Here is a 16,460-nt window from a genome sequence, read left to right as displayed (position 1 = left end):
AGCCAGAGCGTTTCTTACGCGGAAGGGTCACTGTTGCATCCGTGTGTCTCTCGTGTTCTCTCGCAGGGGCGGCAGTGCCCCCCAGGGTGGACAGACACGCGGGTGTCAGCGCGCACCTGACCTCGCTGACGCTGCCGGGCAAGGCGGAGAGCGTGGTGTCGCTCACCAGCCAGTGCAGCTACAGCAGCACCATCGTGCACGTGGGCGACAAGAAGCCTCAGCCGGAGCTAGGTACGCAGGCGGGGCGTGGGCGGCGTGGAAGGCCGTCTGGTGTTCGCGGTGAAAACCGGAAGCTCTGGCCGCCACCTTAAAAAGTTCTCTTCGTGTAGGCACTGCGGGAGAACCTACCACAGCCTAGCAAGCGGGACTGAGGACCTGTGGGGCGGGCGGGGCCCCGCCTGTCCTATCCCGCTGTGCTCTGGCGCCACCTGCTGGCCGCTTCTGCTCAGGTGTAAATACGCACAGGGGTGCAGTGGGGCGGAGCCCAGGCCTCCCAGGACCCTGCAGGGCCCTCGGACTCTCCCTTTGTTAGGCGTTGGGCCCACACGGCCCTGGAACTTGTGTCCTCGTCCCCGCTTGCCCTGCCGGGCCTAACCACCCCTTCAGTGTCTCCGCTTCCCTGCGTGAGGGCAGGAAGGGGCCACGTACAGGTGTGCAGGGAGGCACGGCCCAGGGCTGCCTGTGCGAGTGGCTCCCCAGGGTGCCCCAGGAGGCCCCGGACTGGCTGTGCCGGGAAGAGGGAGATGGCCAGGAAGAGAGCATGCGTGGCAGGCGGTGTTCAGTCCCCTCCCAGGGCGGTCGTCCCATCCACCTGCCCCGTCCTGTCTAGGCCCCAGTTCTCGGTGGCCCGGCCACCAAGCGTGGTCTGCAACAGGGTGGGGACCCACAGCAGCCTCAGACTGCTGTGCTCTAAAAGCCGAGGACAGCCAGGGAGGGCCCTGTCGTCAGAGACGGAAGCCCAAGATGCCTAAGGAGCCCTGGAGCCCAGACAGCTGTCACCGTGGTCTGCCTTTGGTTGTGGGCTGTCTCAGAAGGCCACAGGGATGTGCCCTGGGGGGCTTCTCAGTGTCAGAGATCTTAGTGTGGGGCCGTCAGTTGCTCCCTAACGCCACGTGCACAGGCCCTTGCTGACGGGAGGTCTGTGTCCACTCCCGCAGAGATGGCAGACGACGCTGTGAGTGGGCCTGAGTCCCCGGACTGCCTGGCAGGGGCCACCCTGCCCTGCGGCCTCAGCCCAGAGAAGGAGCCCTTCAGGAGGCTGGGCCTCACCAAAGAGGTGCTGGCTGCCCACACCCAGAAGGAGGAGCAGAACTTCCTGCTCAAGTTCAAGGAAACAAGGAAACTCAATGTCCTCCACTCTCGCTGCCATTACTACTTACAAGAAAGGTCCCGGGGGCAGGTGAATGAAAGAGGTAGGTGGTGGTACCTGAACGAAGTGGGGATTGAAAAAAAGAAAGCTTTATTTTTAGTAGTGCTGAGTCCAGTGTGGCTTTCAAAGTATGAAGTGTCCCCAGTTCAGGACACCCAAGTTTGTCAGACGGCTGGGGAGACTTTGTCATTTCATGTCTCCACGGGAGCGGCACCGTAAACATGGTGACAGTTGCAGGCCAGCCCTATGGAGTGCAGGGCGGTAGTTTCACTTCAGCTTCATCAGACACTTCTTGCCTGGGTGACTGAGAGGGTCAGGGGACCCCAGCCCACGAGCCCACCCAGACAGGGCTCCCAGAGGCCCAGGCAGGCCACAGCCGACACTGCAAAGACAGTGAGCATGGTGCCGAGGGGTGTTTGGGGCCGGCCCCTGGGGGCGGGGGGAGCCCGGGCTGACGCCTCTGAAGCCAGACGGAGCCCGTGGGTGCTCGCAGCTGCCCTGTAGGCCGAGGGCAACCAGCTGGTTCAAGGGCAAGGGATGAGGGAGCGCAGACTGGCTTCTTTGCACCTTTTCTGGTCCAGGAGCCTGGCTCCTGACCCCAGCCACTTTCCCAGACCCCACAGACAGGGCGGAGCCAATCAAAGCCGCCACCTTTTCCCTGGGCTTCCTGGGCCTGGCCCAGACTGAGAGCCGGCGAGCTGGGAGACACGCAGCAGAGGGCTGCCCTGCTGTTCTGGGTCTCCGGGCAGACACCAGGAAGTGAGCGTCTGCCCCGGGAGAGAGGCCAACACCCTCCTGCCTCCCCAGACCTGGGGTGACTCCAGGCCCAAGGGAACCTCTGAGGAGACCACAGACAGGCATTGCCCCCAACCCTGGGCAGCCCCCAGTGGGCCTGGCTTGATACAGAGTCCCAGCTCCTTGCCCCCGTGGCCAGAAGTTTGTGCAGGGCAGGGACTCCCAGACCCTGGGCTGGGGTCCCAAGGGCCCTAGCCACCGGTCTCACCAGGGGACACACTTCTCACGGGAAGAATGCCCGCCAGAGGGCCCGAACCACAGGACGCCACCCTCCTAGCAGCTCGCCTCGGCCTGGCAAAGGTGTGGGGCCCCCAGCACAGCTGACAGGTGTCCCCACACTCCTGCTCTGGGAGCCCTGAGTCGCCCTGTGTTTTTCGAGAGGAGAAACTCCTGGCACCCACCCCATTGCCCATCCCAGCCAAGCTTGGCGTGACCACCCCCCACCCCAGCCGACAGGACTCCCGGTGCTGGCCCAGGCCGGGGAGGTGGGCAGACGTGCCCAGAGCCCCTCCTGTCACCGGGTGAGGCCCTCCCGCTGGAGAAGGCTCATCCCAGCCATTTGTCCTCAGAGGCAGAAACTGGTTCCGAGGCCAGTGCCACGGAGACCCTCTGGCTGGCTCTGTCCAACGGGGACCTCCAGTGGGACAGCTGAGGACACTGACCGATCGATCGGCTTTGACGACCTCAGGTTTCACAAGCCAGTACTGGGGGACAGCGCAGAATTGCCAGCTTTTTAACTTCCTTTGGACAAATAAGACCTTTTTGATCCCATGTGTTACTGCCGTTACTTCTTAAAGGAAATGACATTTTACTTGCAGAAGAAAACAAGAAATGTGATCTTGCAATTAACAGTGGTCCTTTAAATTGATTGAATCTGGTTTCGTAAAAACGTAGCGTTTTGCCCTGACTTTTCTCACGGTAGTGAATGTCAGGGGACCCTACGGTGTGCCCGACGGTCCCCAGGCTGACATCTGGGGACATGGGCTGTTGAACTAACAGGCACCTTCCAGCTGTGGAGTGTGCAGGTCTCTGAGAGCTGGCATGACAGGAGTCACGTGCAGGGTCAGGTGTTCACACTGCGTGTTTTTCCGTCACTGCAGCCACCCCTGGGCTGAGGAGCGGCTCTGGAGTAGACCCGTCCTGGAAAAAAACCAGCAAGAGCAGGAAACTGAAGCCCAAACGGGTCAAGCCCCGGGACTCTTCTGACAGCACCGGCTCGGGGGGGCCCGTGCCCCACCGGCCCCCGCTGGTGGGCCTCAACGCCACAGCCTGGTCGCCCTCGGACACGTCCCAGTCCAGCTGCCCCGCGGCGCCCTTCCCCAGCCCCGTGACGGCCTACTCCCTGCCGGTGTTCCCGGCCCCCGGCATCGTGCCAGCGCCTGGGACGGTGACCGCGACACCGATGGAGGCCCACGCCAGCTTTGGGGTGCCCGCTATGCCGACAGACGCTCATCAGGAGTTTGCAGTGCAGCCCCCGCCGTTCGCTGCCCCCCTGGCCCCAGTCATGGCCTTGGTGTTACCCAGCTATCCCTTCCCCCCGGTGACCCCGAACCTGCCGCCGGGCTTCTTCCCCAGCCAGATGGTCCCTGCCCCGCAGCCTGAGTTCCCTGGTCGGACCTCACCCCGCAGACAGCCCTGCCCTTGTCCTCGGGCAGACCATGGGCCACCTGTGTCCCGTGTGGCCACACCGGCCACCCCACTGTCGGCCACCGGGCCCTCCGGCCGGGCCTCCCCACCACTTTTCCAGTCCCGAGGCAGCTCACCCCTGCAGCTCAACCTGCTGCAGCTGGAGGAGGCCCCCGAGGGCAGCCCCGGGGCTGCAGGGGCCTCGGGGACGGCGGGACCGGACTGCAAACCCAGCCCGTCTCGGGACTGGCCGCTGACGGCGGCGCCGACCACGAGGATTCCCTGCCGTGCTCTCGCTGCAGCGGGCGGCCCTGCAGCCCCCACGGTAGGTCTGCCTCCTCTCAGATGCAGGTGTTTTCTAGGTGAGGGTCGCACCAGGTATTTCAGTTTGACGTACCTACCCGATTAACGCTTTCCAGGTAAATGCCCCTGTAGAGGAGACACGGGTGGGGGGCGCTTTGTACTGTCTTGGGGTCTAGATGAAGGGAGATTGGTCGTCTGAGGGCGAGTGCAAGGTCCACGTGGCCCGGGTGGCTTGGCCACTTGTTCTCACAGGCCTTGAGATTCCCAGTGCAAGTGCGGGGACAAAGCACAGCTGGGCTAAATGTCAGAACTCAGCTCCTCCGAGGTCGTGGGGGCAGCCGTTCTCCTGGGACGTGTCTCGGGGGCTCTGAAGCCCGGCCGGCTGCCCCATCCTCCCACGCCTCCGGAGCGCCGCAGCGCTGCTCCTGTTCCGTTCCTGGGATGCTGGTTTCCCGTGGGCCTGCCGTCCTCCCCACTCCTATTGCTGGGGTCTCGCCTATAGGCCCAGTTCCAGGGGGACCCCAGGAGCGGCCTTGGTATGGGGGGCATCTCCCTGCCTTCCTGGCTGCTCTCCTGCAGGAACAAGTGTAAGGCCTCCCCCCACTCCCCACCCTGGGATCCACGTGTGACTCCCCCAGAACCCTGTGGAGCAGCCGGCGTCTCCCTGTAGTCCCCACGGCTGCAGCCGGTTCACCTGGAGACGAGGGCCCGCCCTGTCCCCAAGCAACCTTGTGCAGGCAGTCCCCCGAGCTGGTCCTGACTGGGCCCCGCCTGGTGTCTTCCCCCTGTCCCCAAAGCACGAGGAGCCCTCAGACGCCCAGAACAGTGATGGCCTCTCCACGGCCAGCGACCTGCTCGACCTCCTGCTGCGCGAGGACCTCTGCTCGGCGGAGGAGTCGGCCCTGTCGAGAAGCGGGGCCTCCGCCACCTCCGACTCCCTGGGCTCCAGCTCACTGGGCTACGGCGTGTCCAGAAGTGGGGCAGGTCTGTGGGTGTTGCTGGGAGCCTGAGTTCTGGGGTTGGGGGTACGCTTTGAAGACTCTCCTGGGGGCCCCCCTGAACAGCCTGCAGGTCTCCCACGCTGTGGGGCCCGGCTGCACCAGAGCCACCAGGCCCACGGGGACCAGCTCAGGGCCCCCGCTGTTCTGACGGGCAGGCAGGTGCTCTGCCCCCAGGGGTTGGGCAGGCCCTCCCCAGTCACAACTGTCCCTCATACCCACTCACCTCCATGTCACCCACGGCAGGACTTGCAGCCCTGCTTGCCTGGAGGGCCAGTCAGGGTTCCCCTTCCTGAGCTGGTTCTCTCTGGGGAGCCCAGTGTCTGGATCACATGCTGTACCCAGCGGGTCACTGGAGGATGATCTGGACCCGACCTACCGGGCAGGCGCCCTCCCCACCTTCCAAGGCCCCTGCCGTCCCCAGTGAGCCTCCCCTTCTCGGGCGCCCCCTGGCCTCGCCCCCTCCAGAGGCTCTCGCTGATGAGGCCAAACCGGTGTCTCCATGGCCTGGCTTGGTGCGAGGGGCTGAGTGCAGGAAAGGCCGAGTCACTTCTAAGATGGGCTCCGCCAGGGCTGCTTCGGCCTCCCCAGGAGAGCCCCCCTGTGGCACGAGCCGGTGTCCCGTTCGTGGTCCAGGCCATCTGAGAACTGGGGACGGGGCAGCCCCCCCAGCACAGGCGCAGGTCTCCAGACAGGCCTCTCCGCCCCCAGCCAGCCTGTGTCCACCCACGCGCACGCCCACGAGGTCGGCCTGGGCGTGTGTGGTCTGAGCCTCCACCCCGTTTCCAAAGGCAGTAGCAGCACCAGCCGCACCAGCAGGTACTTCGGCAGCATCGACTCCTCGGAGAAGAATCACAGAGCAGGAGCGGAGGTGGGCGCGTGCTCCGTCAGGTGCGTCCTCCAGGACCCCGTCTGGCTGCTGATGGCTGACGTGGACGACGGCGTCATGATGACGTACCAGATGCCTTCCCGGTAACTGCCCACTGGCCTTTCCTGGGGACACGGGCAGGGCTGGGTTGGGGGTCCCCAAACCAGGTCACCAGTGGGGGGGCTTCCCTCTGAAAGCCTCTCAGAGCGAACGGAGTGCCGCAGGCCTCTGGAGACCCTCCCGGGGGTCGCACTGGACACTGGTGAAACGTCTGTGCCAACCCCCCCTCCTTGGTCCTGCTGCCCGGTAACCCCACGGGGGGACAGGGGTGCCTGTGTCTTAGAGAGGCAGAACCCATGGGCCAAGGTGGGTGACCAGCCTGCAGCCGCCAGCTGCTCCGTAGTGAGCCTGGGGCTGTGCCAAGGCTGTGACTCTGGCTCAGGCTGCCCCGAGCAACATTCGGGGTCCCTGCCCCTGTGGAGCCCCGTCCCGGGGAGGGCAGCCAGGCCCCTCAGTTGGGGGGACCCATGCTGGCAGGGGGCAAGGAAAGCCAGTCTCCCCACTGCCTCCTGGCGGGAACCTTCCAGACTCACCACCCTGTGCAGAACCAAGTGCCTGCGGACACCCAGCTCCCGTGAGTTTAAAGTGAAAGTAGAACCGTCCCTGGGACTGTGGTTTTCACAGAACCACAGTTGTGCACTTGAGATGTTAAGTCACCTTAACAAGAGTGACCTGTTTTAAATGAAAAGGCAATCTGCATGAAATAAAAGTCCCCGAGACTCCTCATTAACAATGGAAGAAAACGAGAGTGTTCTGTAGAGGAGCACACGTCCTAACACTCGTCCTAACACTCCCCCGTCTCTCCTCGCCGAGCAGAGACCCGGAAGCCGTCCTGCAGGAGGACAGGGAGAGGCTGAGGCTGCTGCGGAGGCTGCAGCCCCGCTTCACCGAGGGGCAGAAGCAGGAGCTGCAGGAGGTGCACCCATGGGTGCGGGCGGGCGGCCTGCCTGAGGCCGTGGACGTGATGGTAAGCTGCCCTGTGGGGTGGTGCCCCAGCGGGCTGCGTGGGTGCGCTCGGTGCTCTGCACGGGACCCCCAAGATTAACGCCGTGCTCAGAGAGGAAGAGATGCCGCCCCACTGTCGGTCGGCCTCGGAGAACCCCTCCCGTCGTTCCCCAGAGGTCTTCCGAGCATCCGACCCCCACTGCGTGCCGAAGTCTGAGTTTTCTTTTCTATTCTGTTTCCCACTTTAAAGAACACTTCTCCTATCGTGGACCCGAACACCCATGTGGGCCACTCAGGAACAGCAGGAGTAGTAAATCTCCGCTCCTTACGCCTGCCCAACTCCACTGCCCCTTCCATTCCTTCCCGAGTCCCCCAGGATGCGGGTTCGATCCCCGGTCAGGGCACATCCAGGAACCAACCAATGAATGCATCAATATGTGGACAGCAAATTGATCTCTCTTTCTTAAATCAGTTGACAAAGTGTTTTGAATACCTGTCTGCACCCCTGTGCCCACTCCTGTCAGGTCCCAGTGTCCTCCAGCCGCTGCAATGCCACCCTTCCTGCCCTGTCTGCCCTGCACAGCACCCCCTCAGCTGTGCGGGGGATGAGTCCCTCCCCCCTTGTGCTGTTGCGTCCAGTTTCATGGAGGAGAAGACCTAAGCTGGTCGCTGAACTCCAGGCCTGTGGGGGACGGCAGAGGCACGGGGGGCGGGCCCTGTGCCTGTGCAAAGCCGCCTCTCCCATCAGGGCCCAGACTCCCCGGGGCTCAGGGCGGTGGGACGCAGGGGCCCAGGGAGCAGGGCTGACCTCCTCCCAGAGCAGGGGGCTCCCGCTGCGGAGGGGTCCCCTCAGAGGGTGCCGGCCATCCTCCGCGGCCTCACGGCCTCACGGCTCACACCCGGTCACCCGCACCTCACTCGGCACGAACGAGGTTATCATTCGTGCTGAGTTCACGTTTTCTCCTAAGGAATGTGTTTACTGTGAGAGCCGGGGAGACAGCGACTTCCGTCTGCCCTACGAGGAAGACAGCCCTCCCCCAGGACTCAGCGAAGCCTCGGACCCCAAAGGAAAGGAAAATGGGCCCACCCTGAGCCCCAGATGTGAGGGGCAGACGTAACTCCCAGCACCCGTCCAGGCTGATGGAAGAAGACAGAGCTTGACACCAGAGTCCAAGGAGATGGACGGACATACTTTTTGCTGTTTGTTTCTTTTAGAAAACAAAACCGTTTTTTGAAGGGGTAACTTAAAACTGTGGAGGGAGGGAAGGGTTTGGAAGAAAATACACTTTTATATTTAAAATGTAAATGTGGACTTGGAGGGCGGGGAAGAGAGTTTGCTGGGATGCAGCTTCAGACTGAATCCGCCCTTGGAGGCGCGGGGAGTCCAAGGGCCGCGCTGAGCTTCCATGGGGTGTCCCGAGACGCACCCATGCGGGGCTTCGCCAGGGACAAGTGTGCAGTTCAAATCCTGTCCTCTCTTGGGGCTGCTTTTTATCTCGAGTAGCATCTAGTCAAACTAGGTATTTTTAAAACTACCCAGTGGAGGTGACAGCCTCTCCCGACTTACTTTCCAAATGCATCGCATCGAATGGTGTGAAGCAAACCGGCAGCTCTGGCTTCGGGTGCAGTAGCGGCAGCTGCCTGGGGCAGCCGGCTCCAGACCAAGGCTGGTCGCTTCATGACCAGTTCCCTCTGACTCTCGCCCTGGCCCTCCTGGGTGTCTCTGCGTCATCCTTGGCTCCATTTCGGACCCCAGCCAGCACGTCCATGGAAACAGGTGGTCGACCATCTCTTTGCAAAGGCGATTTTGTCTGCAGGCCAGGCTTTGAGGACCCACCCCTGCTCTCCAGCTGACACGCCCCAGACACCCGCTCTGGCCCTGGCAGAGCAGCCACCAACCCAGGGGGCCCTCGGGATGGTGTCTGTTGCTGGTGCAGTGAGCTTGCCTCTCCTGCCCCAGCCTTTTCATGAGCCTTCCTTTACTCGGCATGGCTTCGGTCTCTGCAGTGGTGTCCCCCAGGGCCTCTGGCACCTTCAGGCCAGGGGGACCCTTGGGGAAGAGGGAGGGCATTCTGCCCGGCTGTTTGCAGAGCCTCACGTTGGGCCATATGCACCAGAGACTGTGTGGGAGAAATATCATCGGTCCCTGGAATGAAGAGAAGCACAAGCTGATGAGAATCAGCTCACAACTGCACTGAGCGTGGGGACCCACCAGGCGGCAGGCTCCCCTGCTCCCAGATGGGCAAGCAGCAGCCCGGACCGCGGAGCTGCCTTTCAGCCCGGTGGCTCTCATAGTCAGACCGTCCTGCTCCTGAATGAGTCCTCTTCTTCAGAAACTCAAACACGAAACACTGTCGAGCTTTGTTTTACAAAGTACTCTCACCTCCAGGCGCCCACATTCTGCGTGCAGTCCTGCCTGCGTGTGGGAATGAGACGCTGCCAACTGCGTCCTGCCTTCTGCGGAAGTCAGGCCGTCACCCGGGGACTGGTGTCCCGCAAACACCAACTGCCAAAACCTTCTCTACCGTCGTGAATGTTTACCGTCAGCGCTATACACTCAGTGCCGCGCACTGTGCAGCTTCCGCGTGCGCAGGGGCCGGCCCTAGGAGCATTTTGTGGCATTGTTTACACGGCGCCATGTATCGAGTCGTCTTTCCTTTGTCTGTGAGCTTACACGGGTGTTCTGAAAACGTCCTCGATTTTTAAACTGAGCCTTTTTTTTTACTACATTCCCTCGGAGATGGAAAACGCCCCCGAGGCCACTTGGCGACTCCTAGCGTGGCCGCACCGCGGTCCGCTCGTGCACAAACCCAGCTTCCTCCGCCCAGTGCAGTCGTCGTTCAGCTGCTTGTTGTGTCTTTTTATGACTTTCTGCCTTTTAGAAAATTGGTAAATAAAGCGAGTATATTTTTATTTTTATTTGTGTGAGCCTTTAACGCTGGGAGAAAACTGAGTAGAGATAATTAAAGATGATCGAAGATTTTTTAAGACAGAACTCCATGTTCCGCGTTGGGGACTCTCCTTTCACGGAGGCCCCCTCGCCGCCCCGCTGGCCACGCCCCTGCGCAGCGAGCTTCCTGCGCGGCGCTGTCCCTTCTGGTCCCATGCGTCTGCGACGCACACTTCCCTTCCCACAGCCCCTGCCATGTGGGCTTCCTGGGACGGAAAACCGGAGCCTGTGACCTGGACTCGATTTCTCCCGGTCTTTGCCCTGCAGGTAGGTTGGGATGAGGGTGCTCTGCTCAGCCTGAGCTCCTCCCGGCTCCGCAGGACCCCAGGCGCCGATTTGGGTGCCTGACCACGTGGGCTGACCGCAGGCCCAGGGCGGCCTCCCATCTCCGTCAGAGGTGACCGGGCAGCACAGCGCCATCACCCCCCACCCCGCTGGCCCTGGCTTTCCTTCTGTCATGATGGAGCCATCTGGGGCCTCGCCAGAATGGGAGAGAACGATGTCAGGGGTCCGGGAGCGTCAGAGCGGGAAGATGACCAGGTCCTGGACCCAGGGCCCAGCCTTCCAGAAGCTCTCCAAGCAGTAGGGAGGGCTTGGCTCTACCTCCTGGCCTGGCTACCTCTTACCAGAGGGGAGGGGGAGCAATGGCTCAGTCCTCTGGGTGAGCAGAGCCTCTCAGTGGCCAGACGTGGCCATTTCGCCGGACTTCTGAGTACCTTTGGGGACACTTGCCTGGGTTTTTATTGACCATAGAACCCAAGAGCACAAACCTGTGGGCACTAAGAGGCCCCCAGGTCGAGTGCCCACAAGTGACCTAGACATCCGCAGGCTGCCCCCTGCCTTTGTGCCCCTGGGGTTCACGGGCTGCCGCCACTGCTAGAGCTGCTGCTGTCTGGTCCCTGTGGACACCACGGCCCTGCCCAGGGTCTGCTGGCCTTCGTCCCTGCATCTGAGGGGATCAAAGGGCTCAGATGCTCAGGAAGTCTGGGCAGGCAGACTTTGAAGGTGGGGGCAGTCCAAGGGACAGACGGCAGGCAGCGGTTCTGCTTAGAGAGGCCCTGTGAGGCAGGGAGTGAGGGCATGGTGGCCTCACTAGGGGGCAGCCAGGCATCTGGAAGGGAACAGCCACGCCCACCACACAGTGGACCCACCGAGGGAGATTGAGGCTGACCCCAAAGACAGGGCCTTGGGCGACTTCCAGGCCGGCCCGGGACTCACCGGCTCTCTCCTCATGCTCCCCCCCCCCCCAGGGCACTCGCTCACTGAGCCCTACCCCAGCTCGTAATTTCTCCTTCCTTCAACTCTTGGTGGCATTTCCGAACCCCCCACCCCGTGCCAGACAAGGCCCCCAGGTCCCAGCCTTCCCTTCACTTCCTCCCTTCTCTGACAACAGCCACCTGTCATGGGTTTCTATGGCCAACTTTATATCAGGTCCCGTGACTGTTAGGAAGCCTTCCTTGCTCTGCTACCAATGGGTGCTAAAAGTTGACCCCCATGATCTGTGCCGTGGCTGGGACAGAAGTGGCTGCTGAGCGGGACAACGTGCTAACATCACATTCTGTTCGGGGGTCTCCTGTTTGCATTTCCTGGAGTTCCCTGTGACCTTTCATTTTTGGCTTGCACCGTTAGCCTTTGTCACCTCGTCCCCCAGCGCCCCTCTCGGCACCCTGTCCAGTCAGGTGTTCTGCCCATCTTTGCCCTGAGCATTCTGATTATCCTGTACGAACGTGACCTATGTTCCATGGAGAGCATTCTAGAACACATTTGGCCTTGTTCAAATAATATACTGGCCAAAGAGAGGGGTAGGGAACAGTATGAGAGAGATCACCGAGTTTATTTTTCCACTTCTCAAAGTAGTGAAAACTCACCTGTAGTTACATGTGGGGGGCTTGGGGTGTCTCCTTCCCTGAGGTGGTGTGTAAATGGTAAGGAAGAGTAAAGATACAGGCCAACTAGGGGCCCACCTCCCCCACCCCCGTTAGTGCCCCAGTAGGTGTGGGGCTGGAAAGGCAGTTGGTCTCTGAGCAACCAGGGGAGGGCAGCAGGAAGAGAGCTGAGTTTTCTGGCTTGCAGGGGAGATGGAGGACAACAGGAGTGACTGAAGAAAGGACCAGGCGCACGCCTGGGTGAGCAGTGCTGGTCTGAGGAAGGCCCCCGAGGGGCACAGACCAGGGGTAGGGGAGACTCAGAGCAAGGGGCCCCCAGGGACTCCCAGCGTTCAGTGAGGTGACTTGGGGAACCTTCAGATCTCTGACAAAACTTGCTCTGCCTGTGGAGGTCCCTCTGGTGCGGAGCCTAAAGTGAAACAGCCACCTGGAGACCGGCCAGATCTCTCTGGCAGGTCGTCCCCTGCTCATCCCCTAGGCACCCAGGGCTCCTACCAGACCAGGTGGATGGGGGTCCTACTTGGGACTTTCCCTCGACCGGGGTGGGGGCTGCCAGCCGGACCCTGACAGTCCTAATCCTGTGTGTGCAGTGGGCCGGTGGGGCACAGCGCCCCCACAAGGAAAATGAGGGAAACGGGCCTGAACAGGGAGGAGACAGCCAGGGAAGGTTGAGGCAGAGAGTGTTCCAGGCATAAGGTGAAGGCCAGAAGGCAGCTTGGCTTTCCAGCCCTCCCTGGCCGTGCAGAAGTAGGCTGTGGGCAGGGGGACCAGGGGTCAGACTCAGGTCCCCAGGGTGATACCCAAGGGCGCGGCTCCCCCACCCGCTGGGAGGCCAGGCAGGCAGATGGGCGCCCGCGGCGGGGGTGGCGGCCGTCTGTCCGACACTGGCGCGCCCGCTGCCCGCCCGCGGGACAAAGGCGTCAGAGACAAAAGAGCGGCCAACACCTGTCTCTCTTGGCGCGGCCGCCGCTTTTCTCTGCCGTAGCGGCTGCGGCTGCAGCTGCCAACTGTCACGGGCATCAAGTTACGGGGTCCAGACGGCGGCCTCCAGGAGCCTGGAGCGGTGTGTGTGGAGGGGGGCGGGGCTGAGGGGTAAAGGGAGCCGAAGGGGGACGTGGCGGGGGGGGGGGGGCATGAAGGGGACTAGAGGGAGGGGTGGCAGGGCGAACAAGCAGGAGTGGGGACCAGGGAAGGGCAGGCGGTGGTGGGTAACTGGAGGGGTGTAGGGGGGAGCAGGGAAAGATGGGGGAGAGAGCAGTGAGACTGGGAAAGGGCGTGGAGCCAAGGGGAGAAGGGGAGGTCAAAGGGGGCCACAGGAGCGAAGGGCGTTCGGGGAAGGTGGGGGCTTAGAGCGGTGATGGGAATGAGGACCAGGAAAGAACGGGTAGATGTGGGGGGGGGGGTTGGAAGGGGGAAGGACAGAGGTACAGGGGCATGACCAGAGAAGGGGAGCCCGGAGGAGCAGTGGCTTGGCGGCCGCGAACCACGCCCCGCTCAGATCCCGGAACAGGGTGAAGGCTGCAGAAGGGGGTGCAGCGTCTGGACACAGGAACCTGCAAGGAACTCAAGGGGGCCACGGCTCGCTCCCACCCCCGTTGCAACATGAGCTCCCACCTCCCCGAAGCTCTGCAGCCCCCACCAGTTCAGACCCGGGGTCCCATCCAGACTGGAGACCGCGGACTTGACTGGCTTTGCCGTACTTGGTTCGGGACCTAGCGCGCCCGCGCACAACACTCCTTTGGGGAGGCATCTGGGAACCCAAATGGAGATGGGTGGGTGGATGAGCTGCTCGCACGCTCAGCTGACCTGGGGGGCTTTGCTTTGGGTGGGGAGGGAAACCAGCGCACCCAAGAGCCGCAGCCCCCCGCGAGGGTCACGCTGGGGCCCAGCTGGGGGCCACGCCCCACCAGCTGCTGGTCGTTGCTGGCTGAGGGGCTGCACAAAGCGCACCGCTTCAATTGGCTGCGGTGAGCCTCCGGCTAGCCACTCCTGGAGTACGCGGCCAATCCGCGCGTTGAGATGCAAATAAGGCGCTATAAAAGGGGCGGGGCCCCAGGGCCGGCGGAAGAGCCTATAGAGGGAGGCTGGTCGCGGTGGTAACAACAGCGGGGCGAGGGGCGCCGCGCTGAGGAGCTTCCCTGCACTGTGGGTGGTGCGGATCATGGGCCGGTCCCCGGCGTCTGGTGCCCGGGAATGGGACCGTACGGATCGGGAGAATGGCGAGGGCTGGGAGACACGAGTGGACCGCAAGGTGCTGGCCGGAGCTGTGGGCGTGCGAGCGTGTGGGGGGCGGCGCGGTGCTGGGGCTCAGTGATCGGCTTCCCGCAGGCCCGGAAGCCCCTGGTGGAGAAGAAGCGCCGCGCGCGGATCAACGAGAGTCTGCAGGAACTACGGCTGCTGCTGGCCGACACCGAGGTGAGGCGGGCGGGCGGGCAGGTGCCCAGGGACAGCCGAGTGGGCGGGTAGGGGTCGCGGCGCTACCCTCACTGCCTCTCCCTACCCGGCGTCCCCGCCGCCTCCGCAGGTACAGGCCAAACTGGAGAACGCCGAGGTGCTGGAGCTGACGGTGCGGCGCGTGCAGGGCGCGCTGCGGGGCTGGGCGCGCGGTGAGTGACGGCGGGACCTGCGGGCTGGGACGCGGGGCGCATTCGCTCACCTGCCCCTGGCAGGGGCGTAGGATTTCTAGGCCCGGCGCCCCTGTGCTGTCGGCATCTCGAGTTCACCGAGGAGCAGGGCATGCCCCAGCGTCTCCTGGGTGAGCCAGGTCACTGCTGGCCAGGCGGGTGGGGACATGGCTCTTTCCCTCCCATCTCTGGGTGCAGGGCTCGAGCAGCTGCAGGCAGAAGCCAGCGAGCGCTTCGCCGCCGGCTACATCCAGTGCATGCATGAGGTGCACACGTTCGTGTCCACGTGCCAGGCCATCGACGCCACCGTTGCCGCTGAGCTCCTGAACCATCTGCTGGAGTCCATGCCTCTGCACGAGGGGAGCAGCTTCCGGGATCTGTTGGGGGACGCTCTGGCAGGGCCCCAGGGAGCCCCTAGGAGAAGCAGCTGGCTCACAGGAGGGGCCCCGGGGTCCCCACTACCCAGCCCTCCACCCTCTGGGGACGACCCGTGTTCCGACCTGGAGGAGGCCCCCGAGGCTGAACTGAGCTGTGCACCTGCTGAGGGGCTGGACTTGGTGCCTGAGGCCCTGGGCAGCCTTACCACTGCCCACGTGGCCCAGAGCATTTGGAGGCCTTGGTGACCAGTGCCAGCCAGCCGTGGCCCTGGCCAGCACCTTGCGGTCCGCTCGTGTCTCCCAGCCGTCGTCATTCTCCTGGTTGCCAGCCACCCCCTCCTCCCTGGGGTCTAGATGTGGTGGAGCAGGGTCCTGGCTATCCACCCTCCTAGTTGATGGCCAGTCCATCCAGGCCCCTTGCCCTGCCCTTCAGGGAGTAACTTCTGGTGCCCCACCTCTGGGAGGGTGGAGGGAGGGAGCTACGGGCAGGAGGAGGAATGTTGCAGAGTTTCCAGCGCTCTCCAGACACTGTGTGGATATGGGGCAGAGGTGACCACAGTGGAGCTGAGCCTCTCCTCGGCGCGGGGAACAAGTGTCAGGGCAGAGGGAGACCTCTGACCCTGGCAGCCCTGCCTGGGCAGAAGCTTGAACTCGCTGCTTCGGCTAGGACATGGTGGAGACAGGTGCAGAACCGCCCCCAGCTGCCAGAGAAGCTGGGCTTTCTGTGCGCCTTGCATTTAGCACACTTGAGTTTGTTAGGTTGCTATCTAGTGTTCTGATCTATTAAATAAAGGACTTCAGAGTGTTAGTTACTTTCTGCAGTGTGACTGAATGAGGTGATGTCATTAATGTGTCAGATATGTGAATAGTAAACTGAGCACGTTTTTCCTGTACTTAATGCTCACCCTGGTCGGCAGAGGGAGCAGTGGAGTGCAGTGGAGACGGGACACCGTGCCGCACAGTGGGCAGTGCTCCTGGTGCCAGCAGTACCTCGTGGGTTTCCCCTGTGGGTCCTCAGGCCTGGTCTGCTCAGCCTGGGGTGTGTGAGGCCTGGTGGTGGGTACCACAGGCAGGGGGTTTGTCTGCAGAGCAACCAAGCAATAGGGAAGCAGCCTGTCCCGGGCCACTCTCCAGTTCGCGAGTCCCCAGGAACTGGTAGCCATATGGTCTGGAAGTTTCTTTCAAAAACCTGTGTTAGGATCTGTGAGCGGGATGTCAGCCCACTTGGGTTGTCACTTCCCTTGACTGACAGGGAGCTTCCACTATTGCCAGTGACCTCGGTAACCCAGTTCATGGCTTGAAGAGAGGTCACCATGGCTGCAGGCCACTTGGACTGGAGGTCGTGCTGGGCCTGGAGGTCAGAAACCTTGTGGGGAGGGTGCTGGGTGGGCGGCTGGGGTGTTGGGGGACTGCCTCGGGCTGGACCAGGCCTACAGCTGGCATTCAGTCAATTAACAGCCCGGCCACTGCCACCCGTAGCCTCGCCCCTCATCTTCCTCAGGGCCCCAGAGCAGCTATTCTCTCTTGGGGTCAGCAGTGCCCGGGCTGGGGAAGAGTGTGACAATTCAGGGTTGACACCCACATCGCTTATCTAGTAAACCTTTGCATCCAGAACAACTTTCCTAACAGCCCTCTTACAAGCGGGTCCCCTGTGATCCA

At 62.6% G+C, this 16,460-nt stretch overlaps 2 protein-coding genes across 5 annotated transcripts in view; both read left to right on the top strand.

Moving 5' to 3' along the window:
* The window catches only part of PER2 (period circadian regulator 2), a 32,761-nt gene extending 22,878 nt beyond the window's left edge, over positions 1 to 9,883 (top strand). For 2 of the 4 annotated variants that reach the window (XM_053655241.1, XM_053655242.1), the window contains exons 17-23: positions 67 to 231; positions 1,158 to 1,412; positions 3,265 to 4,115; positions 4,891 to 5,077; positions 5,883 to 6,063; positions 6,836 to 6,986; positions 7,933 to 9,883. In XM_053655241.1, the coding sequence (XP_053511216.1) occupies positions 67 to 231; positions 1,158 to 1,412; positions 3,265 to 4,115; positions 4,891 to 5,077; positions 5,883 to 6,063; positions 6,836 to 6,986; positions 7,933 to 8,082 (1,940 nt within the window). In that variant the 3' untranslated portion in view covers positions 8,083 to 9,883. Of the gene's footprint in view, positions 1 to 66; positions 232 to 1,157; positions 1,413 to 3,264; positions 4,116 to 4,890; positions 5,078 to 5,882; positions 6,064 to 6,835; positions 6,987 to 7,932 lie in introns of those variants that run through there. The other 2 variants (XM_053655243.1, XM_053655244.1) reach the window with 2 other exon arrangements.
* A 3,987-nt stretch (positions 9,884 to 13,870) lies between these two features.
* HES6 (hes family bHLH transcription factor 6) lies at positions 13,871 to 15,596 on the top strand. The gene is made up of 4 exons (XM_037161475.2): positions 13,871 to 14,051; positions 14,129 to 14,215; positions 14,325 to 14,406; positions 14,623 to 15,596. The coding sequence occupies exons 1-4, from the start codon at positions 13,962 to 13,964 to the stop codon at positions 15,045 to 15,047; spliced, it is 684 nt and encodes a 227-aa protein (XP_037017370.1). The 5' UTR covers positions 13,871 to 13,961; the 3' UTR covers positions 15,048 to 15,596.
* Positions 15,597 to 16,460: the final 864 nt, after the last annotated feature.

Source organism: Artibeus jamaicensis, unplaced genomic scaffold, assembly GCF_021234435.1.
Source record: "Artibeus jamaicensis isolate MK-2021 breed Jamaican fruit bat unplaced genomic scaffold, CSHL_Jam_final contig_944, whole genome shotgun sequence".
Classification (NCBI taxonomy): Eukaryota; Metazoa; Chordata; class Mammalia; order Chiroptera; family Phyllostomidae; genus Artibeus; species Artibeus jamaicensis.
Note: the sequence above shows the minus strand (reverse complement) of the source record. Positions and strands in the feature narration are given on the sequence as shown.

Bases quoted from the DNA above. Each gene is read 5' to 3' on its own strand.
- HES6 (XM_037161475.2), top strand. From the start codon at position 13,962: ATGGGCCGGTCCCCGGCGTCTGGTGCCCGGGAATGGGACCGTACGGAT. The intron at 14,052-14,128 runs GTGCTGGCCGGA...GGCTTCCCGCAG, and splicing joins AGACACGAGTGGACCGCAAG to GCCCGGAAGCCCCTGGTGGA. The intron at 14,407-14,622 runs GTGAGTGACGGC...CTCTGGGTGCAG, and splicing joins GCTGCGGGGCTGGGCGCGCG to GGCTCGAGCAGCTGCAGGCA.